This window comes from Ranitomeya variabilis, chromosome 4 (genome assembly GCF_051348905.1).
Source record: "Ranitomeya variabilis isolate aRanVar5 chromosome 4, aRanVar5.hap1, whole genome shotgun sequence".
Lineage (NCBI taxonomy): Eukaryota > Metazoa > Chordata > Amphibia > Anura > Dendrobatidae > Ranitomeya > Ranitomeya variabilis.
The window spans coordinates 449,250,471-449,275,850 of NC_135235.1; the positions used below are offsets into that span (position 1 = coordinate 449,250,471).

General features: G+C 44.8%; 1 protein-coding gene across 1 annotated transcript in view; it reads right to left on the bottom strand.

Moving 5' to 3' along the window:
* Positions 1-299: 299 nt before the first annotated feature.
* Positions 300-25,380, bottom strand: part of ACTR5 (actin related protein 5) — a 49,472-nt gene continuing 24,391 nt past the window's right edge. The window contains exons 2-9 of the mRNA XM_077251529.1: positions 21,862-22,091; positions 21,549-21,718; positions 21,159-21,376; positions 16,112-16,273; positions 15,923-16,030; positions 15,652-15,791; positions 1,174-1,306; positions 300-1,041 (exon numbers count right to left, since the gene is read on the bottom strand). Of these exons, the coding sequence (XP_077107644.1) occupies positions 781-1,041; positions 1,174-1,306; positions 15,652-15,791; positions 15,923-16,030; positions 16,112-16,273; positions 21,159-21,376; positions 21,549-21,718; positions 21,862-22,091 (1,422 nt within the window). The 3' untranslated portion in view covers positions 300-780. The remainder of the gene's footprint in view (positions 1,042-1,173; positions 1,307-15,651; positions 15,792-15,922; positions 16,031-16,111; positions 16,274-21,158; positions 21,377-21,548; positions 21,719-21,861; positions 22,092-25,380) is intronic.

Sequence of the window (25,380 nt, forward strand, 5' to 3'; positions counted from 1 at the left end):
CAGAGTCACTCCTGCCTCTGGTCTAATGATAGTGATGTCAAAAAAGAAACTAAATATACATGAACGAATGAGGCCCAACTCTGCAGTGCGATCCCGCAGTCATATCTTACTTATTAGCCTCCTAAATGTGCACAGATTGGATTTGGACCCGAGTGCCAACCAAGGCCAACGTCTGTATGGAGCTCGAACATGCTTTACTCTAGTGTCCTTAGGTATACAGATAAGCTTTGTATGTGTGATAGAAATAACGACATTAGACCGGCCACTGATCAGAGAAATTACACACTGTAGAGAATTACTGAGGTTTTCAAGTTTTATTAAAAAAAAAAAAATAAAAATAGAAAAGTAGAAGAATGACTGACATGTATCTGGATTACATGTTACTTAAGAGGTTTTCCACTATCGAATAAAACCTTTAACTGGTGTCCTCATAGAAGATTCTAGCTCCACTTGTTTCTTACCTCAACACTCCAGTTCTAGGCCCCATACTGGTCATGGATCTGAGGACCACCACATCTATAGTACTCAACATGGCAGCAGTCACGTGCTTTACCCAGGTGGCCACTTCTTTAGCGGTGCCCTAACTGGTGCCGGCAGTGAGAGAGTTCAATGCATGATCAGATAAATTAGATAGGGATAGCTTTCTGCACATGCATAGAAGGGTCAGAGTAAAGGACATATGCAGAGTAGCTGTCTTGTGGGCACATCTGGACAGGGCCTGCTAATCTGGTTCCAGGGTCTCTTATGTACAATGTTCAATAGGCATAAACCATTAGTGGCCTATGAAGGAGCAGCACCCGAATGACTCTGTGAAGCTGTCTCCATCTCTGGGTTGTTGGTTGGCGCTATGGTACGGGAAGCGGGTTTAGGCAATCGAATGGCTGTGTAGCGGTTCGATGCCACATGTTCTTTCAGGTACTCCCCTCCCATCTCTTCATATTCTTTACGACTTATCCAACCCTCCTCCTTTTCCAGATTCTGGAGAGCCCATTCAGAGGCTCCCTGCCATGCATCCAAAACAGGGTGAGCGGCCAAAGACACCTGTGCAATTAAATACGATAAAACAAATTACATACGGTATGTGAACATAATGCAATCCAATGTACACCATCAGTAAGCAAGGACTCGTTAGTAGAGAATGCCAAGGGCTATTAATATGCAGAATTATCATACATGGAAAGTGGAACCAAAAGGCCTCATCTGCAGCAGCTCCTTCTCCATCCGTGCCTTTATTCCTGGATACATAACATTGCCACCCGTCAGGAAAACATTCTGCACCAGCTCCTGCTGCACTTCTCGTGGGTAGCTGAGAAAGATAGAAATGGGTATAGAAATGCAGTATATACACTGTTCCACAACCTGCCATTAAAACATTACATTTCTGAATATCTCCATATTAAAACCAGAACAAAACATTTCCACCTAAACATTAAAAAAAAAAAAAGGGGGATTGTGGGTTTGTTCTTTCCTTCTTGTTTTTTGTCTGCCATAAATTCCTATAAAACGCCAGGTACATATAAAATTTTATAAAAATGAAACTATTATATAACGACATAAAGGTAGAAAGAGTAATTCCAATATGACTTGTTCCATATGTTGTGCCTCAGATGAGAATATTTGTTTTTTTGTGTTACGGCATTATCTTTTATAATTAAGTGTATTTTTTTAGTATATTTTTAGGACCTTTAGGTGATTTTTGTTCTTTAAGGGAATCTGTCACCACAATTGACCGATGTAAACTATTAATAAAGGCATACAGGTTATAGAGGAGAGTGATGCTTGTATGTCTCATATCAGATGCCTTACTGCTGAGAAATCATCTTTCATCATTTTATATAAATGACCTCTTCCAGGATCTGAAACAGATGCTTCCTGGAGATAACTCTGCCCCCAGAGCTTGTTTTAAATATAAATTGTTTATACTCACCTCTTTCGACAAGCCTGCAGTAATCCTCAACCTACTGAACCGCCACACAACCAGCTCTACCCTCTCCTGGTGTATCCTCACCCATCCCCTGCAGATTGAGCCCTCGCGGGCAGGGTCCTCCCTCCTTATGTACCTGCGTGCCTTGTTTTGTTGCTCATGTTCAATTGTATTTGTCTATATTTGCCCCCTTTTCACATGTAAAGCGCCATGGAATAAATGGCGCTACAAAAATGTATAATAATAATAATAATATTTAATATATAGTATATATTAACAGTTTACATAGGTCAAATGTGGTGACAGATTCCCTTTAAGGAAAAAAATTACATCTTACATTGAAGTAATAGAAATGTATTTTAATGTCTACAGGACAGCACTTTTTTTTTTTTTTGACTGCGCATATATAAATACCATACCTGGATAACCCTGGGGTCTTTTTTAGCTGGACTAACAAACTGGGCAAAGAGACTCATAGGCATAAACGTCCAGGGTCAGGGTTTTCTCTATTTCCTGCCCCACTCTATATATACACAGGTACTTCTCACAAAATTAGAATATCATCAAAACGTTAAATTTCAGTTCAATACAAAAAGTGAAACTCATATCTATAGCTCTATTTCAAGTGTTTACTTGTTAATGTTGAAGATTATGGCTTACAGACAATGAAAACCCAAAAGTCATTCTCTCAGTAAATTAGAATAATTAACACCTGCAAAAGCTTCCTAAGCCTTTAAAAATATCCTGAGGTCTGTTTCAGTAGGCTCCACAATCTTGGGGAAGACTGCTGACTTAACAGATGTCCAGAAGGCAGTCATTGACACACTTCACAAGGAGGGTAAGCCATAAATGGTCATTGCTAAAGAATCTGGCTGTTCAGAGTGCTGTATCCAAGCATATTAATGGAAAGCTTAGTGGAAGGAAAAAAAAAAAAGTGTGGTAGAAAAAGGTGCACAAGCATCCGGGATAACCACAGCCTTGAAAGGATTGTGAAGAAAAGGCAATTCAAAAATTTGGGGGGAGATTCACAAGGAGTGGACTGCTGCTGGAGTTATTGCTTCAAAAGCCAAAACACACAGACGTATCCAGGACATGGGCTACAAGTGTCATATTCCTTGTTTCAAGCCACTTATGACCAATAAACAACGCTAGAAGTGTCTTACCTGGGCCAAGGAGAAAAAGAACTGGACTGTTGCTCAGTGGTCCAAGGTGTTGTTTTCAGATGAAAGTAAGTTTTGCATTTCATTCGGAAATCAAGGTCCCAGAGTCTGGAGGGCGAGTGGAGAGGCCACAATCCAAGCTGCTTGAGTGTTGAGTGCTAGTGTGAGGTTTCCACAATCAGTGATGGTTTGGGGAGCCATGTCATCTGCTGGTGTAGGTCCACTGTGATTTATCAAGACCAAAGTCAGCTCAGCCATCTACCAGGAAATTGTAGAGCACTTCATGCTTCCCTCTGCCGACAAGCTTTTTAGAGACGGAAATGTCATTCTCCAGCAGGACTTGGCACCTGTCCACAATGCCAAAAGTACCAATACTGGTTTAAAAACAACAGTATCACTGTGCTTGATTGGCCAGCAAACTCGCCTGACCTTAACCCCATAGAGAATCTATGGAGTATTGTCAAGAGGAAGATGAGACACCCCAGACCCAACAATGCAGACGAGCCGAAAGCTGCTATTAAAGCAACCTGGGCTTCCATAACACCTCAGCAGTGCCACAGGCTGATCGCCTCCATGCCACGCCGCACTGATGCAGTAATTGATGCAAAATGAGCCCCGACCAAGTATTGAGTGCATTTACTGAAACATACATTTCAGTAGGCCAACATTTCGGATTTTAAAATCATTTTCAAGCTGGTGTTATCTCAGCAAATTCCTTTATAATGACTTTGGGGATATTCATTGGCTGTAAGCCATAATCATCAACATTAACAGAAATAAACACTTGAAATAGATCACTCTGCAATGACTCTCTCTTATATATATATATATATATATATATATATATATATATATATATATATATATATATATATATATATATATATATATATATATATATATATATATATATATATATATATATATATATATACATACATATATATATATATATATATCTCTCTACAGGTGCTTCTCACAAAATTGGAATATCAAAGAGTTATCGTTATTTATTTCAGTTCTTCAATACAAAAAGTGAATATATATATATATATATATATATATATATATATATATATCACCTTTTGTATTGAAGAACTGAAATAAATAACGATAGCTCTTTGATGATATTCCAATTTTGTGAGAAGCACCTGTAGTTGTATATAAATGTCATAATATGAGAAGGATAATTAATATTATATACGGTAACTACTTCTAAATTCTGAATAATCCTGTAGTACCAATATCAAGAGTTTACAGTGCACATGCAGGGTTTAATTCTCCAGCATCTCCCTGACTTTACAGTAGTTTTCCCAGTTGGTAAATAAACAAGAAGTAGTGAGTGAACAGTGCCAGACAGCCCAGGAGGACAGATAACAGTAAGGCTGGGGTCACACTTGAATGTGCAATGTGAGTTTCTCGTATTGCACACGCAAGTGTGACCCTGGCCTAAGTGTAAGCCTCCCATACACATCAGATGGCTGTCAACCGAATGATGCTTTGGCCGACTGTTGTCTCTCCCATCCTTACACAGGAGCGCTCGTTCAGCTGAGCGTTCCTGTGTCCTCTATGAGAAAGCCATCAGCTCTCAGAGAGAACCAAATGGTTGGCAATCTGAGAACGCACCTGCCAGATCAATGCCTTCTTCCGACAATTAGTTGGCTAGAGTCGCCATTCACAATAGTCAATATAGGTGGGTGTGGCCGATATTAGTTTCAGGTGTATGGGGGGCTTAACCCCTTCCCGATCTGTGACGCCACATAGGCGTCATGAAAGTCGGTGCCAATCCGACCTGTGATGCCTATGTGGCGTCATGGAGGGATCGCGTCCCTGCAGATCGGGTGAAAGGGTTAACTCCAATTTCACCCGATCTGCAGGGACAGGGGGAGTGGTACTTCAGCCCAGGGGGGGTGGTTTCACCCCCCTGTGGCTACGATCGCTGTGATTGGCTGTTGAATGTGAAACAGCCAATCAGAGCGATTTGCAATATTTCACCTATGAAAACTGGGGAAATATTACAATCCAGCCATGGCCGATGCTGCAATATCATCGGCCATGGCTGGAAACCCTGATCTGTACAGTACCATGTAAGCCTATGGAAAACCAAATCCGCTGTGCCCATGGTGCGGAAAATACCACGCGGAAACACTGCATTGTATTTTCCACAGCATGTCAATTCTTTTTGCTGATTCCGCAGCGTTTTACACCTGTTCCTCAATAGGAATCCGCAGGTGAAATCCGCACAAAAAAAACCAAACACTGGAAATCCGCAGTAATTCCACAGGTAAAACGCAGTGCATTTTACCTGTGGATTTTTCAAAAATGGTGCGGAAAAATCTCACACGAATCCGCAATGTGGGCACATAGCCTTAGGGTTGGAATTAGAGTTAGGGTTGGAAATAGGGTTAAGATTAGGCTTGTGGTTAGGGTTATGGGTGTCTTGGGGTTAGGGTTGTGGTTAGTGTTGGGATTAGGGTTAGGGGTGTGTCGGGGTTAGGGTTGTGATTAGGGTTATGGCTAGAGATGGGATTAGGGTTAGGGGTGTGTTGGGGTTAGTGTTGGAGTTAGAATTGAGGGGTTTCCACTGTTTAGGCACATCAGGGGTCTCCAAACGCAACATGGCGCCACCATTGATTCCAGCCAATCTTGCGTTCAAAAAGTCAAATGGTGCTCCCTCCCTTCCGAGCCCCGACGTGCGCCCAAACAGTGGTTTACCCGCACATACGGGGTACCAGCATACTCAGGACAAACTGGGCAACAACTATTGGGGTCCAATTTCTCCTGTTACCCTAGCGAAAATAAAAAAATTGCTTGCTAAAACAATTTTTGAGGAAAGAAAAATGATTTTTTATTTTCACGGCTCTGCGTTGTAAACTTCTGTGAAGCACTTGGGGGGTTCAACACACATCTGGATAAGTTCCTTGGTGGGTCTAGTTTCCAAAATGGGGTCACTTGTGGGGGGGTTTCTACTGTTTAGGCAGATCAGGGGCTCTGCAAATGCAACGTGACGCCCGCAGACTATTCCATCAAAGCCTGCATTTCAAAACATCACTACTTCCCTTCCGAGCCCCGACGTGTGCCCAAGCAGTGGTTTACCCCCACATCTATATATATAATTGTCTAAGGGTTTTTCTGTCTGTCTGTCTGTCCTGGAAATCCCGCGTCTGATTGGTCGAGGCCGTCAGGCCTCGACCAATCAGCGACGGGCACAGCATGGCGACGATGATGTCATAAAGGTTGCCTCAACCAATCAGCGATGGGCACAGTCTGCCGCAAATTGTGGAATCATCATTGTCCATATACTACGGGGACATGCATATCCTAGAATACCCAATGCGTTAGAATCGGGCCACAATCTAATATATATATATATATAAATAATTGTCTAAGGGTTTTTCTGTCTGGTTGAGGCCGCCTGGGCCTCGACCAATCAGCGACGGGCACAGGGTTTAATTGTCTGTCTGTCCTGGAAATCCCGCGTCTCTGATTGGTCGAGGCCGCCAGGCCTCGACCAATCAGCGACGGGCATTGTCCTTCACTGCTGTCAAGTGCCGCCATTGTGTTGTCTAAGGGTCTAATTGTCTGTCTGTCTCGGAAATCCCGCCTTGCTGATTGGTCGAGGCCAGCCGGCCTCGACCAATCAGCGACGGGCACAGTCTGCCGCGAATTCTGGAATCATCATTGTCCTCCACTGCTGTCAAGTGCCGCCATTGTGTAGGGTGTGTGCCTGCGTCTCCCTGTATGGGCGGCATCTCCCTGTGTTTCTATCTTAGAATGGGTCGTAAACGAAAATACGCCAATGAGTATGACAAAAGCAGCAGCAAGAAAACTACAACATCGGGAACAGGAGACACCACAACAAACTGCCGCCAGACAAGCCCAGGATGTGGAATCTCACAGACAACGTCGCCAACAGGAGACACCAGCAATATACTACGTGGCTGGGCAATATACTACGTGGACATACATATTCTAGAATACCCGATGCGTTAGAATCGGGCCACCATTATATAGTAGATAATTGTCTAAGGGTCACGTCCGTCTGTCTGTCCTTCTTTCTGTCACGGATATTCATTGGTAGCGGCCTCTGTCTGTCATGGAATCCAAGTCGCTAATTGGTCGTGGCAATGGTTGTGGGCGTTTTGCCACGACCAATCAGTGACACGCACAGTCCGGAAGAAAATGGCCGCTCCTTACTCCCCACACTCAGTGCCCGGCGCCCGCATGCTCCCCTCCGGTTACCGCTCACACAGGGTTAATGCCGGCGGTAACGGACCGCGTTATGCCGCGGGTAACGCACTCCGTAACCGCCACTATTAACCCTGTGTGACCAAGTTTTTACTATTGATGCAGCCTATGCAGCGTCAATAGTAAAAATAATCTAATGTTAAAAATAATAAAAAATCATTATATACTCACCTTCCAGTGGCAAGGATGGTATCCGCGAAGGACCTGCCATGACGTCACGGTCATGTGACCGCGACGTCATCACAGGCCCTGCGCGAGAAGGACCTTCCATGACGTCACGGTCATGTGACCGCAACTTCATCACAGGCCCTGCGCGAGAAGGACCTGGCATGAAGTCATGGTCATGTGACCGTTATGTCATGGCAGGTCCTTCTCGCGCAGGTGCGAAGAAGCTGCGGTACCATGGGACAGCGTCAGGAGCGCCAGGAGCAGGTGAGTATTTCATAGTCACCTGTAAGCGTTCCATCCGCCGGGCGCCGCTCCGTCTACCCGTCCTCTTGCAGTGACTGTGCAGGTCAGAGGGCGCGATGACGTATTAGTGTGCGCGCCGCCCTCTGCCTGAACAGTCAGTGCGGAGAGACGGGACGCTGAGGAGCAGCGACGAGAGGAGAGTATGTGATTTTTTTTTGATTTTTTTTTTTTAATTGCAGCAGCATTACATGTGGCACAATGCTGTATGGAGTGTCTATGGGGCCATAACTGCATGGAGCATCTATAGGGCCATAATGAACTGCATGGAGCATTATATGGGGCATCTATGGGGCCATAATGAACTGCATGGAGCATTATATGGGGCATCTATAGGGCCATAATGAACTGCATGGAGCATTATATGGGGCCATAATGAACTGCATGGAGCATTATATGGGGCATCTATGGGGTCATAACTGCATGGAGCATTATATGGGGCATCTATAGGGCCATAATGAACTGCATGGAGCATTATATGGGGCATCTATAGGGCCATAATGAACTGTATGGAGCATTATATGGGGCATCTATGGGGCCATAATGAACTGCATGGAGCATTATATGGGGCATCTATAGGGCCATAATGAACTGCATGGAGCATTATATGGGGCCATAAAGAACCGCATGGAGCATTATATGGGGCCATAAAGAACTGCATGGAGCATTATATGGGGCATCTATAGGGCCATAATGAACTGCATGGAGCATTATATGGGGCCCATAATGAACTGCATGGAACATTATATGGGACATCTATGGGGCCATAACTGCATGGAGCATTATACTACGTGACTGGGCAATATACTACGTGGACATGCAGATTCTAGAATACCAGATGCGTTAGAATCGGGCCACCATCTAGTGGGGTATAAGCGTACTCAGGACAAACTGGGCAACAAATATTGGGGTCCAATTTCTCCTGTTACTCTTGTGAAAATAAAAAATTGAGGGCTAAAATATAATTTTTGAGGAAAGAAAAATTATTTTTTATTTTCACGGCTCTGCGTTATAAACTTCTGTGAAGCACTTGGGGGTTTAAAGTGGTCACCGCACATCTAGATAAGCTCCTTGGGGGGTCTAGTTTCCAAAATGGGGTCACATGTGGGGGAGCTCCAATGTTTAGGCACACAGGGCTCTCCAAACGCGACATGGTGCTAATTTTTCATTCAAAAAGTCAAATGACGCTCCTTCCCTTCCGAGCCCTGCCGTGTGCCCAAACAGTGGTTTATCCCCACATGTGAAGTATCGGTGTACTCAGGAGAAATTGCCCAATAAATTTTAGGATCCATTTTATCCTGTTGCCCATGTGGAAATGAACAAATTGAGGCTAAAAGAAATTTTTTGTGAAAAAAAAAAAAAAAAGTACTTTTTCATTTTTACGGATCAATTTGTGAAGCACCTGGGGCTTCTAAGTGCTCACTATGCACCAAGATAAGCTCCTTGGGGGGTCTAGCTTCCAAAATGGGGTCACTTGTGGGGGAGCTCCAATGTTTAGGCACACAGGGGCTCTCCAAACGCGACATGGTGTCCTCTAAAGATTGGAGCCAATTTTTCATTGAAAAAGTCAAATGGCGCTCCTTCCCTTCCGAGCCCTGTCGTGCGCCCAAACAGTGGTTCTCCCCCCATATGAGGTATCGGAGTACTCAGGACAAATTGTACAATAACTTTTGGGGTCCAGTTTCTCTTTTCACCCTTGGGAAAATAAAAAATTTGTTGCTAAAAGATAATTTTTGTGACTAAAAAGTTAAATGTTCATTTTTTCCTTCCATGTTGCTTCTGCTGCTGTGAAGCACCTGAAGGGTTAATAAACTTCTTGAATGTGGTTTTGAGCTCCTTGAGGGGTGCAGTTTTTAGAATGGTGTCACTTTTGGGTATTTTCAGCCATATAGACCCCTAAAACTGACTTCAAATGTGAGGTGGTCCCTATAAAAAAAAAAATAGAATTAGTCTTACCGGTAATTCGGTTTCTAGGAACCTTCCACGACAGCAGTATCGGAGGTTGTCTCCACGCCCTAATAGGGGACAGGAAACAAAGAGGTTAAATACCCCTCCCCTTCCTGCAACCACCAGTGTTTTTTCTGGACACAGTAGCATGAATAGTTACCACTTAAGTGCAGGAAACAATTAATAAATACATCAGATAGGGAGGGAAATTAGTGCCGTCGTGGAAGGTTCCTAGAAACCGAATTACCGGTAAGACTAATTCTATTTTCTCCAGTCACCTTCCACGACAGCAGTATCGGAGTAATACCAACCGCTAATTTCTTTAGGGAGGGACAACCGCTTGGAGAACGCGTCTGCCAAATGATAGGTCCCTATTGAAGTTGAGCCTGTAGTGTCTGGTGAATGTATGGACTGACGACCGGTTGGCGGCTCTACATATCTGCTCCGATGATGCGTTTCCCCTCTCTGCCCAAGAAGTTGAGACTGAAAGGGTAGAGTGCGCTTTTAGAGAAGCTGGAGGTGTAAGCTTCTGGGATGAGTATGCAAGAGTAATTATTTATACAATTAGCAATTGTGCTTTTGGCTGCTTTCTTGCCCTTATTTCGTCCTGACCACTGGACGAACAGGTTTTGGTCCAACCTCCAACTTTCTGTCTGTTGGAGGTAGAATAGGACTACTCTACGGACGTCCAGGGTGTGAAAGGCTTCTTCTTTTGGATTAGAAGGGTTTGGACAGAATGAGGGTAATATGATGTCTTGATTTCTGTGGAAGTCCAAAACTACCTTAAACATACCTTAAACATAAAGGAAGGGTCTAATTTGAGGATTATACTATCCATAGTTATGGTTAGGAATGGTTCCTGGACTGATAAGGCCTGTAGTTCCCCTATACGCCTGGCGGTAGTGATAGCCACCAGGAAGACAGTCTTAAGAGTCAGGACTTTCAAGCTGAAGGCTGAAAAGGGTTCAAAGGGGTCACCGGTCAGCCCTTTTAAGACAAGATTTAAGTCCCAAGGAGGGGTGTGGACGTGAAGTCTCGGACGGATTCTGGTTGCCGATGTTATGAATCGCCTGATCCACCATCGGTGGTTTGCTAGATCTTGGTCGAAGAAAGACCCCAGAGCCGACACCTAAACCTTTAAGGTACTAGGTGAAAGCCCCAGTTCCATGCCCTTCTGGAGGAATTGAAGGATCTGCGCAATATTTGGGTTGAATGGATCCGGCTTATTGGGAAAACACCATGACGAAATTTTTTTCCAGATTTTGCCATAAATGGCATTAGTTATTGGCTTCCTACTCTTCTGTAGGGTTTCAGTTACTTCTTGTGAGAGACCTCTGGCTTTCAGGATCTCGGCCTCAGTAGCCAGGCAGCCAGTTTTAGCTTGCGTAGATCCGGATGGACCAGGGGACCCTGTTGAAGGTGGTCGCGTCTCTGGGGAAGCAGAATCGGGCCCTCTAGACACATGCCTGTTAGTGTGCTGAACCAGCTTCTTCCTGGCCACCATGGGGCTATCAGAATCGTTGTAGTTTGATCTATTCGGATCTTCTGTAATGTCCGGGGTAGCAATGGGATTGGTGGGAAGGCATATGCCAGGGTAAACTCCCAAGGGTGGGAGAAGGCGTCCAGTCCCCGTGCCTCGTTTGAGGGGGTCAGGGAGAAGAAGGTATTTGACTTTGTATTCCGGTTGTTGGCAAACAGGTCCACATCGGGAGTTCCCCACCTCTGGACTAAGGACAGGAATACATCCTGGTTTAGAGACCATTCTCCTGGATGGAAATCCCTCCTGCTGAGGTAATCTGCCTGGGAGTTGTCCAATCCCTTTATATGGACTGCGGAGATGGACAGAAGGTGATTCTCTGTCCAGGAAAAAATCCTTCCAGCCGTTATCTTTAGGCTCGAGTGTCCTGTGCCCCCCTGGTGCCGGAGATAGGCCACAGTGGTCATTGTCGGACATCACCCGTACATGGCATGGTGACCTTGAGCTGTCTCTTATGTCTTGGGGCCCACAGCCCCTGAAAGTGGGAGCCTTCGATCACAGCGCCCCAACCTCTCTTGCTTGCGTCTGTCGTGAGTATTCTGAGAGGAGTTTGATCCCAATTGACTCCCCGGTGTAGGTTTTGGGAGTTCAGCCACCATAAGAGGGAAGATCTCACCCGAGAGGGAAGGGGAATCTTCCTGGTTAGAGCCATCTGGTGTCCCCTTGAATATGTCAGGATATTTCTGGTTTGCCCTCCTTTGGGGTAGCTCCACCGTCCCGATTTGCCTTTGCCCCTGTAATTTTTACGAAAAAAACGCTTCTTAGGGTTCTTTTGTTCTGGAAGGATTCTCTTCTTATCCGAAGCCTTGGCCAAGATTTCATCCAGGACAGGCCCAAATACATAATGCCCTTGGAAGGGTATACCACAGAGCTTGGATTTTGAGGTAATATCCCCTCCCCAGGACTTAAGCCACAAGGCCCTCCTAGCCGAATTAGTGAGGACAGCTGATCTGGCGGCTACTCGTACTGATTCAGCGGAAGCGTCTGCGAGGAACCCAGTCGCCTTCTGAAGCAAAGGGAGAGAATTAAGAATCTCTTCCCTAGGAGTACCTTGTACAAGGTGATTTTCCAAGGTACACAGCCAGAGAAACAAGGATCTGGCTACACATGTTGAGGCCACGTTAGTTTTTAGCAAGTTGGTTGAAGTGTCCTAAGATTTCCTCACTAAGCTCTCAGTTTTTCGATCCATAGGATCTTTCAGCTGAGAGGAATCTTCAAAGGGTAGAGCCGTTTTTTTGGTTACCCTTGACACCTGAACATCCACTTTGTTCTTTCTTAGAAATGCCCAGTCTCCCTCAAGGGGGAAACGATTCTTAAACTTCAATGGGACGTTTAACCCCTTTTTCAGGTAGGCCCCACTCATGGAGGATAAGACTCTCAATATTTTCGTGAATGGGGAATCCCTTCACTGATTTGGGTCTCAAGCCCCCAAACATGTCATCCTGTACTGAATGGCCCTCATCTTCTACTCCCATGGTGCCCCTCACCATAGACACTAATTCTTCCATGTCTTCAGAGGAGAAGAGATATTTTTTATTGTCAGATTTGGGAGCGGAAGTAGAACCTTCATGCCAACTGTCTTCTGAACCCGTGTTATGTATCTCGCCCGAGTCAGAGTCGGACACTACCGGGGCCATTTTCCTTTTCTTAGGAGGGGGAGGCTGCGGTGTTGGGTTTTGAGAGAAGGCCGCCACAGAGGACTGAACCTCCTGCCTGATGAGGGTTCTTATGCTGTCCATGAGTGAGGGCTGTTCATTACGCAGAACTTCGTCTGTGCATGGTTGGCATAACTTCTTTTTATGCGTAGAGGGAAGCTTGGATGCACATGCAGCACACTTGCGGCTGGGCATTTTATCCTTCCTAGGGGCAGGGACCTTGTCTCCCTAAAACGAGAGAGAAAGGTGGATTAAGTCACTTGAATAAATAAATAAATGGACAGCAAGGGACATCATCCCACTACTTACAGTAGGGGGGTGTACGCTGGGCTCCGCAGAAGCAGAGAGTAGGGGTTTGTCACCGTCCATGTGGTAAGTAGTCCAGTCAGAGAGTCACCGACAGGGGGTCTTACCTGGAGGCTTTCCCAGCCAGGAATAAATAGTTATCGAGGCTCCCAGCGAATTTGGTGCTCCTCCTCCTTCTCGTTGGCGTCCGTGGGGGGTCAGAGACGCCCGTCATGGCTGCCGCTGAATGTCCTGGGTGCAGGGGAGGCCGGCAGGCGCGCGCGGGAGCTCCAGCGTATGGAGCCGAAGCAAACCGGATGTCCGGGTGCGCGTCACTTCCGGTGCGCGCGCGCCACCATCAGCAGCAGCGTGGAGGAAGGAGGAAGCCAGGGAGCTGCAGGGGGACCCCGGCGCACCGCACCGCTTTGCCTACCGAAACAGGCGCGGGAAGGGTGGGTGGAGGTCCCAAGTCACGCGGTGGACGCGGAGATGGGACAGTCCAAAGGAGGAGAGCGGAGCTCACGACCTCAACTGCCCGACTTCAGGTAACAGAGCTCCCGATCGCCGGCCACGGCAGCACTATCAGAGAACCTCTTCATGCCCCATAGGGCGGGGAGACAACCTCCGATACTGCTGTCGTGGAAGGTGACTGGAGAAAAAAAGGTTTTGTAAATTTCGTTGTAAAAATGAGAAATCGCTGGTCAAATTTTAACCCTTATAACTTCCTAGCAAAAAAAATTTTGTTTCCAAAATTGTGCTGATGTAAAGTAGACATGTGGGTAATGTTATCTATTAACTATTTTGTGTCACATAACTCTCTCGTTTAACAGAATAAAAATTCAAAATTTGAAAATTTTCAAAATTTTAGCCAAATTTCCATTTTTTTTTTTTCACAAATGAACGCAAAAAATATCGTCCTAAATTTACCACTAACATGAAGCCCAATATGTCACGAAAAAACAATCTCAGAATCACTAGGATCCGTTGAAGCGTTCCTGAGTTATTCCCTCATAAAGGGACACTGGTCAGAATTGCAAAAAACGGCCAGGACATTAAGGTCAAAATAGGCTGGGTCATGAAGGGGTTAACGTTGTCAACTACTTGGACAACGCCTTGCTATACTCCCCGGCACTGAAAATTGAAAAGATAAATAAATAAAAAAGCTTATACTCACCTCCTGTGCTGGTGCAGTTCCTGCAGTGTCCACACTCGCTCTCCCCTGTGACATGCGACTCGGCACCCAATCAGTGCTGGCGTCACTGTCCCCACCTTCTGTTCAATTGAATAAGAAGAAGTCAGAGCTCAGCTGCAGCCCGGACTTCCTACTCGTGTTCAAATTGACAAAAGGCAGGGACACCAGCGCTGATTGGGCACCGGGGGTCACACATCATAATCGCACGGGACGGCTCCACTGGAACGGCGATGGTACGGGAGGCGAGTATAAGCTTTTTTTATTTTATCGGGGCCAAACATTCAGATCAAGAAGGGGTTGTCCTAGTAGTGGACAACTTGTGTAAGGTGCAGTTACGTATGGCCTAAACTGTTTGTATAATCAGCAAATATAAAATACAGCACCTTTGGAATATATGTTTATCCAGTATAGTTTTGCATTTTAGCTTTTGTTATTCAGTGTGGCTTCACTTTTACAAGCCGGCAATATGCTGATGACTGATCTTTTTATGGATCTGTGTTATTCCTATAATTATTAATACATCATTAAACTGTATATATCCAAACAGTGTGACTGGTATATAAGTAGACAGTGCTTGCATTCAGATAGTATATAATAAGATACTGGTGATGTGGAAGGGGGGGATGGGGGGGGGGGGTTAGATAAGCCAGAATCACAAACTATTCACACAAATCTAAAAGTAGTAAAAGACGCAAGTTTAGAACTTTCTGCAACTGAAAAATCCATTTACCTGAATGGGGCGATTTATCCAACAGGAGCATGGATTTTACCAACCCCAAATCAGATTAATGATGGTTACAGAAATTAATGCATCAAATAAGCTGCACTCTAGTGTAACCAATAGTTTTAATGACCACAAGCTAAGAGACTTCTGCCAGGATCTCCCAATAGGACTCCAATGCATAGCATATACCAGGTGGTCACTTTTGGCATATGCTGGGTTAATGACGGCCAATGTAGCATATGCACGGAGAGCTTTCCTGGGCAATTTGCCGAACACAGAGCCAAAATGAGAAAAGTGAGCAGACCCCAAGGATAACAGATCTGTAAGAGGCATCTTATTTAATATACAGACGTGCATTCTTAAAAAATAAAAAGCAGAATTTTTTTTTTGAATATGTAACAAGAACTATTAATTTTACATTTACAGACAACACGCAACGATAACTATAAATTAACATATGTAGCATTCATCACTAACTAATGCTATATGTATAACTGCAATCTGTACTCACCGGTCAAGCATATATTGTATTGTCTCAGCCAGGCCGGCCTGGTCTTCCCCGATTAGAGACGGCTGAAATAAAACTTCAGGAACACGAATTCGCTCTGTTCCCAGATACATCTGATGATACTCTGCGACGTTAAACATGGGCTGGCAGGAATACAAAAGGATATATTGGTATGAATACAAATGATATATTGTCAGATAGAATAACTAAGAGAAGTTATGTTATTAACACAATGTAAAGGGGGGAAAAAAAAAATAAAAATCATCATCAGTACCTGGACATTTGGTGTCTTCTCAGGTTCTATTTGCTCCTCAGAGTCAAGAGGTTCCAGTTCAGAAATAGCCTCCATTTCGTCCATTTCTCCCCCCACTGTTTCTGGTGTCTAAAAGGTAAATAAATAAATGACAGCCAGTGCAAAGCCTGCACTCAGTAGCAGGATGGATCCTTGGTGTCAATGACATACCTGTGGTTTGCTGTCGATTGAATATCCCAGCACCCGATGCCTGCCCAGCTCAACGGCAACACTGAGCTTGTGAATGTAAGACTGTAGCTCCTCTGCAGAGTCCATATTCAGCTCCATCAATGCTTTGTGGAACTGCTCCACTTGTCCATCCTCCAAAAGTTCCTGTTCATCAAAACTAAAACGTTATGGAGGCAAAAAAAGTGGGCAAATCAGGAGTCTCACCTACTAGAACCATTGCCAGGCAAAAAAAACTAAAAACTTTAGCCTATTTAAAACTAGTGTTCAGGGCACTTTTGACCCCATTTAAAGGGAAGGTGCCGCAATTTTGTTTTTGTATTAAAAATGATTGTTTATATAAACAATTGTTTTTAATACAAAATTTTTTTTTTTTAACTTTAATATCTTTTTTATTATTAATTATTTTTGCAGCCACTGGGCGCTGCCATTTTGCTTTGCAAGTGTAAGAGTCCCAGCACGACACTTACACACTGCAAATATGGCAGCCCAGGGCATAGGACTCAGCGGTCGGCGTCCGACCCTATACTTTGTATTGAGCTGCTCCCTGCTGTGATCTGGGCACGCCCCCTGGGCCGTCCACATAACAGCAGAGGCAGCAGGTTGGCGCCATCTTTCTGGAGCTCACAGTGTGTCTGTGAGCTCCACTATGTAAAGGCACAGATGATTGGCCTCGGGGAGACCAAAACATCCAACACCGCGGAGACACCATCACGTGTTTCTCGACGCAGTGATCCAGAACACTGCCCCCATCCCTAAAGGGAAATATGCAAATGCATGTAGAGTAGCTGCGGAGACACCATCACGTGTTTCTCAACGCAAGCAGTGAATAGCCAGGCCTTTCCCCGGGAAGGAACAACCACGGGAAGGGCAGCATCCAATAAAGGAAAACATCCAATACAGGAAAACCACCTATGCCAAGCATGGTATCCATCCACAGACAGCTGTTTCGGGGTTTTTGCCCCTCATCAGTGTGGAGTAGGAATCTGGCTATTAGGAGCAGTGCCTAGTAAAAAGGCTGTAAAGGCACAGATGATTGGCCGTGTACCTAATCCTATCCTGTGTGATACTGTCTGCTGAGCCGTGTATCTAATCCTATCCTGTGTGATACCGACTGCTGACTCCTGTATCTAATCCTCCTGTGTGATACCGACTGCTGACTCCTGTATCTAATCCTCTCATGTGTGATACTGTGCTGAGCTATGTATCTAATCCTCTCCTGTGTGATACTGTCTGCTGAGCCGTGTATCTAATCCTCTCCTGTGTGATACTGACTGCTGAGCCGTGTATTTAATCCTATCCTGTGTGATACCGACTGCTGACTCCTGTATCTAATCCTCTCCTGTGTGATACTGTGCTGAGCTATGTATCTAATCCTATACTGTGTGATACTGTCTGTGTGCTGACCCATGTATCTAATCCTCCTGTGTGATACTGTCTGCTGAGTCGTGTATCTAATCCTATCCTGTGTGATACTGACTGCTGAGCCGTGTATCTAATCCTCTCCCCCTGCCTGTCTTTCCCCATTGCACTCACAACTCAATGTGTGCGATAACAGGAGCTGCGGGGGTCATGCTGTATTATGGCATTATGTGTGATCTATATGAAGGTATTATGTGATCTGTATGGTGGCATTATGCTTGATCAGTATTGTGAGTATTATATGGCAGTATTATGTGAGATCTATGTGGCGGCATTGTGAGAAATATATGGCGGTATTGTGTGATCTACAGTACAGACCAAAAGTTTGGACACACCTCATTTAAAGATTTTTCTGTATTTTCATGACCATGAAAATTGTAAAATCACACTGAAGGCATCAAAACTATGAATTAACACATGTGGAATTATATACTTAACAAAAAAGTGTGAAACAACTGAAAATATGTCTTATATTCTAGGTTCTTCAAAGTAGCCACCTTTTGCTTTGATGACTGCTTTGCACACTCTTGGCATTCTCTTGATGAGCTTCAAGAGGTAGTCACCGGGAATGGTCTTCCAACAATCTTGAAGGAGTTCCCAGAGATGCTTAGCACTTGTTGGCCCTTTTGCCTTCACTCTGTGGTCCAGCTCACCCCAAACCATCTCGATTGGGTTCAGGTCTGGTGACTGTGGAGGCCAGATCATCTGGCGTAGCACCCCATCACTCTCCTTCTTGGTCAAGTAGCCCTTACACAGCCTGGAGGTGTGTTTGGGGTCATTGTCCTGTTGAAAAATAAATGATGGTCCAACTAAACGCAAACCCGATGGAATAGCATGCCGCTGCAAGATGCTGTGGTAGCCATGCTGGTTCAGTATGCCTTCAATTTTGAATAAATCCCCAACAGTGTCACCAGCAAAGCACCCCCACACCATCACACCTCCTCCTCCATGCTTCACGGTGGGAACCAGGCATGTAGAGTCCATCCATTCACCTTTTCTGCATCGCACAAAGACACGGTGGTTGGAACCAAAGATCTCAAATTTGGACTCATCAGACCAAAGCACAGATTTCCACTGGTCTAATGTCCATTCCTTGTGTTCTTTAGCCCAAACAAGTCTCTTCTGCTTGTTGCCTGTCCTTAGCAGTGGTTTCCTAGCAGCTATTTTACCATGAAGGCCTGCTGCACAAAGTCTCCTCTTAACAGTTGTTGTAGAGATGTGTCTGCTGCTAGAACGCTGTATGGCATTGACCTGGTCTCTAATCTGAGCTGCTGTTAACCTGCGATTTCTGAGGCTGGTGACTCGGATAAACTTATCCTCAGAAGCAGAGGTGACTCTTGGTCTTCCTTTCCTGGGGCAGTCCTCATGTGAGCCAGTTTCTTTGTAGCTTTTGATGGTTTTTGCAACTGCACTTGGGGACACTTTCAAAGTTTGCCCAATATTTCGAACTGACTGACCTTCATTTCTTAAAGTAATGATGGCCACTCGGGATCCTTTACTTAGCTGCTTTTTTCTTGCCATAATACAAATTCTAAGAGACTATTCAGTAGGACTATCAGCTGTGTATCCACCAGACTTCTGCACAACACAACTGATGGTCCCAACCCCATTTATAAAGGCAAGTAATCCCACTTACTAAACCTGACAGGGCACACCTGTGAAGTGAAAACCATTCCCGGTGACTACCTCTTGAAGCTCATCAAGAGAATGCAAAGAGTGTGCAAAGCAGTCGTCAAAGCAAAAGGTGGCTAATTTGAAGAACCTAGAATATAAGACATAACAAAAAAGTGTGAGACAACTGAAATTAAGATTATAATTCCACATGTGTTAATTCATAGTTTTGATGCCTTCAGTGTGAATGTACAATTTTCATAGTCATGAAAATACAGAAAAATCTTTAAATGAGAAGGTGTCCAAACTTTTGGTTTGTACTGTATATGGCGGTATTATGTGAGAAGTATATGGCGGTATTGTGTGAGAACTATTTGACAGTATTATGTGACATCTATATGGCAGCATTATGTGTGATCTATATGGTCGTATTATGTGTGATCTACATGGCGTTATTATGTGAGAACACTATGGCAGTATTATCTTCAGAAAGGGGACCCATTCTAGGGTGCTTCTGGCTGAGCACCTGCACATGGGTCTGGGGTAATAGAGGGGGCAGCATGACCTCCAGTTAGGTGCAGTCAGGGGAAGGCTGGTGAGGCAGCTGAAGAGAGGGGTCTCATTTTTATCGTTACTATATGGCTACATTTCCCCCCAGCGTCACCCCGTACTTCGCCTGTTGCCTCGCTTTCACACATCGCCAGGACAAGATCTGAGGAGGGGAATGGGGTCTTTGCATGCAATGTCTGGATCAGAACAGGCCATCAATCCGCAGAAATGTTTCCTGGATTTCTGTGGAGCAGTCGGTCCATCCATGTGTATAAAAGACAGCGTCCAAGTACAATCCCTGGCTGCTCCGCGCACAGAACATGGTGCCTCCATACACCAGCACACTGCTCTCCTGAAATACTCTGTGCTGCTGTCACCCTGCTCCCTCCACCATATATCTCCCAGAATCCTTGTTGCCTGCCATCCTCGGTGACTGTCTTCTTGTCAGTATAACTTTGCAGTCACCAACAAAATGGCTGCTCACTGGGTTCCTGAATATCATCCTCTCTTATACCTTAGCAAACACCCAGAAGGGGAGGGGTGGAGACATCACACACACACACACACACACACACACACACACACACACACACACACACACACACACACACACACACACACACACACACGTCAGCAGACTCTGCCCATAATTACTGCAGTGCTGTAATGTGAGATAATTGTACACTAGGTTTTTGTCAAATTTTAGCAGCTGCTACCCCTAGTGTTTAAAAGTGGAAATGCCAAACCTTTTCAAATTATTTTTCATATTTTACTAAATTATAAACAAATGATAATATTTAAGAAAATGTAAACATTAATTCTTTACATTTTTTCAGTTGCTGTAAAAAAAATTTTTTTGATGGCACCTTCCCTTTAAATAAAGAAGTAGTGCCGCACCCTCACCTATCTGAAAGACATCTATCTTGTAGATAGGTGATCACCTTTTACTGGAAAACCCTTTTCAAGCACAGGGATGCAAAATGATCCAAGTCATGCAATGACTGTCTGCTATAGCCACATAAGATGACCCTACAACCCGAAAGCCAGTGGCAGAGGAGAAAATCTTTTTATGGCCGGGGTCACACTTGTGAGAAACTTGCACGAGTCTCGCATCTCAATACTCGGAACTGCTGTTGGCACTTGGACCTGCGCACTCAGCTACATAGAAATACATGCAGCCACACGCTCCAGTCCCGAGTGCCGGGTATGGAGAAGCGAGACTCGTGCGAGTTTCTCGCAAGTGTGATCCCAGCCTATAACCAAGTACTGTATATCTGTAAGGAGTTTGGGGAAAAAAGATTAAAAAGAAATGCTACAATTTATGACCAAAGATTTTCACTATCGTCCTATAATCTCAACTCTCATTTAGAATTTTTCCACATGATTTTGCAAGCGTGTAAAATGCACTATGTAGCCATAGCCGCATGCTGTACCTCCCAGCTGCACTTACCTGTATATACAGGAGTCTTTCCAGCCGTTCCTGGTCTTGCTGTAGCTTTTCCTCCCTACGTCGTGCATTTAGTTCCTGCAGACGTCTTAACTGCTGCTGCCTGCGCTCCTGCTTTTCTTCTGAAGGCACGGCACTGCCAAGGAGCTTGGAAGAAAAGGGCAGCTGCATCTTGTGGACGTTCTCCTCATAGTAATCAGGGCAGCGCCACTTCTTCAGCTCTATAAAGTATGACAGGGTAACAGATTCAGTATACTCACAGCTACAATAAGACTAAATTACATGTTAAAATATGGCTAACTGAGTATCTAGCAGGGCTCTATTCCCACCCCATTTATACTACAATACCCCAACAGTAGAAAAATCCCAAATATAAACCTTCTCCCATCTTACCTTCCAGATAGTCGTCAGGCACATAGCAGTGCTCATGTAGAATCTCCTCCATGCGGCTAAGTGTAATAGCCGAAAGGTGTCCAGGATACTTCAGCTGTAGCAGCCGATGCAGATAAGACACAGCTTGGAAGCCCCCGATATTTATACGTCTGGAGTTCTTGCCATCCAATCTGCATTAAAAGCACTGTGGGTAAGTCACTCACCCCATAAGGCATATGGGCAGAGGTGGACTTCTTGAGACCATTTAGTCTATCAAGATTTTTCTATACGGTTATTGAAGGCTAGCAAAATGCTGTCAACATGGTGGACTCACCTGCCATTCAGGACAGGAAGTATATGGGTACAGTGGTAGCCGGAGGACACAACAATGGCACTGGTGGGCAATGCTGCCCTTTTGTTGTGATAGAAGCTGTACAGTCCATCAATTCCAAATGACACTTTAGGAACCTGGTAACATTCGAACAGGAGCTCTGACACCATCTGCCGGACATGAAGTGGGGTGCAAGGAGATTCAGTAAACACAACGGGGTGATCAACACAGCCCTGTATCGGGAGACAAAAACATTGGTAAGAATAGATGAAGTGAGGATCCACCTCTGAAAAACATTAGCAAACAATAGTTATGAGCGATCAGGCGTTATCTGAGCATGCTCAGATGCTAATAGAATGTCTTCTGCATGCTCGAAAAATATGCTCGTGTCCAGGCGCCTGCATGTCTCATGGCTGTTCAACAGCCAAACACTTGCAGGGATTGCCTAACAAACATGTGTTCCGGCTGTCGAACAGCCACGAGACATGCAGCTACGGCGATAATAATGGAACCAGGAGCACTATTATGCAAAGATAATCAAGGGAGGTGCAAAAGCCAGTAGTAAACAAATAATGATGCCAAAAGAAAGAAAATCAATACTGTAAGGCATGCACAGTACAGAAAACACAAAACAAGTAAAAACATGTGAGAACAACCACTCAAGCCCACTGCAACAGAAAAAAAAAAAATATATAGTTCTTACCGATAACGGTATTTCTCTGAGCCCATGACGGCACCACGGAGAGAGGGGATCCGCCCACCAAGGACAGGAAACCTACAGATAAAAAGGGCGGTACCACTCTCCCGCATCAGTTGTTTACTAGAGAACAATGGGAGACTATGGAACAGCTTATTAGTTTCAATATTACTTAACTTAATTGAGATACCGCGTGACCTATCATAAAATAAACTATGGCACTATATTAACGTGCACACCCATGAGTGAAGGGAGGGAATGTACGGGTGCCGTCATGGGCTCAGAGAAATACCGTTATCGGTAAGAACTATATTTTTCTCTGTCGCCCATGACGGCACCACGGAGAGATTTCATAGATTTGTACATTCAGGGAGGGACCACCGCTTCCAGAACCCTTTACCGAAAGTAAGGTCCGAAGAGGAGATAAGGTCCAATCTATAGTGCCTATAGAATGTGGAAGGTGATGACCAAGTAGCAACTCTACATATCTGGTCAATCGAAGCTCCGGCCTTCTCGCCCAAGAAGCTGCCACTGCTCTCGTTGAGTGAGCCTTGACCTCCCCGGAAATAGACATTCCACTTGATGAGTATGATAGGCTGATAGCATCTGTGATCCATCTCGCCAGAGTAGCTTTGGAGGCTTTTTTCCCCTTCCAGGGATCCTGAAAGCACACAAAAAGAGAGGCATCCTCCCTATTCTCTCTGGTGGCTTCTAAGTACTACGTGAAGCATCTCCTGACATCTAGTGTATGCAATGATTCCTCCTCCCTATTTTTAGGGTGAAGACAAAAGGAGGGAAGAGATATCTCTTGAGTTCTGTGGAACCGGGATGCCACCTTCGGGAGGTATGCAGGATCTATTTTGAGAGTAACCCTATTCTCTAAAAACCATGTATGAGGAGGGTTAGAAGGTAGTGCCTGTATGTCGCTTATTCTACGAGCAGATGAGAGGGCGACGAGCAGGGATGTTTTGAAGGATAGGAGTTTTAATGGGATATCCTCTAAGGGTTTGAAGGGCGGTTTAGACAGGGTTTTAAGGACCAAAAATAAATCCCATTGAAGGGAACTTTTACTGGAAGTGGCCTCGAACTACCTGCTGCCCTAATAAACCTGGGAACCCACCGATTCATAAAGTGATGTTTTAAGGGACAGATTCCCAGAGAATCCTCTGACCGGGGTTCAAAAGGAGGTTTGGATAGGGATATAAGATCCAAGTTTAAATTCCAAGGAGGAGTAAACCGAGAGGGGATGGGTCTAGACCTGGCCAACGCTTTGATGAACCTGGATATCCCCGATACCCAGCCGGGTCGGAATTGTACAGGGCCCTTAAAGCCAAGACTTGAACTTTTAAAGTATTTGTGGCTAGCCCCTATTCCAATTCCTTGCAGAAACTCTTAGACAGCTGTTATTGGAAACTCCCTCTTCTAACTTGGAACCTGAAAGGTGGTTCCTATATGGTCTACTCCACTCCTGGAAACATTCACAATCAATATTATGGCTAATATTCTGAGGAGATGCACCAGAGAAGTCTGGGTGACCAGCCTTTTGACCATTTCCACATATTAGGCCTCAGAGTACCGGCCCCCGACCACCTGCTCTATATTTCCACGAGGAGGGGACTTGGAGAAGCAACATGTGCCTGTTCAGACTGGATTACCCAGTCATGCACCGCGGCGTCTGCTTGCGTCATAAGGGCGCGCTCTCACCCCCGCGCGTGCCACTAGCCTCCGGTCCTGGACTGTGGGAAGATCAAACCAATAACAGTTAGTACATGGATAATGGCAGAGCTTTAGGATGTACACACATTACTCATCCAGGAGATCACGTCTATTCCGAATCCTTAGGTGTCTAAACCCCAAACAAGGGTTGGATATTATTGCAACTAAGGAATACACAATCCGGCAGGTAATATTTCCTAACATTACCAGAGTTGGCCTCTCATTAGAAACGCTGAAAGGGAAACGTAGATCATCGCTCCTATTTTACTGACATTACACACATATGCATATCCTAAAAGGCAAGCTTGTCAGTGTTATCAGCCATGGAGGGAGTAACCATACTCCATGGCTAGAGAAAAACAGGATTCTTCCCACCAGAGAGGTGCTGATTCGCCACAAGGTGCCAAAGGCAGACATGCCGTCCCTGGTAACCATAGTACAATAGACTTATGGGACGGGAATCTGTCTACTGGATGTTAATCAAGGAAACCAGCCTGATTGTCACATGTGGAATTGTTAAGGATTTTTTCCTTCCACCTCTTGGTATTTTCTGCTCCCAGGACAGTAGTATGTCCCTTTATAGGTTGAGAAAAACTGTTCCATACGGAAGAACTGCTAATTTACTCAGCCAATTCAAGCAAAGCTCAGCTAAGCCCTGTTGTAAAGAATGAATCAACAGAAGTTGGAACTGGGTACAAAACCACTAGGACTCTATAAGCCAAAGTTGGGGCCCAAGACAAAAATGTGAAATGGTAGATCCACGATATACCTTGTGCGTGGCTGCATAACCTAAATCAGAAGGTCTAACCCAGAGCCAAAAAAGAAAATACCAAGCCCGAAGTACTAGGAAGCACAGAGGTACTATGATACTAATGATACCCCCTAAGGCACAGGGGCACTGAAGCAATAAGATGCCCGTAAGCACACATCTTGATGCATGGAGGGGCTATGCATCAATGTGCAATGTGAAGCAAAAAAGCACAATGAAGCACCACGATGCAATATAATGCAATACAATGTATAAAGGCAATATGAAGCACTAAGATGCGACATGATGCACAGAGGCACTGTGAACTATGATGCACACAGGCAATATGAAACACTATAAT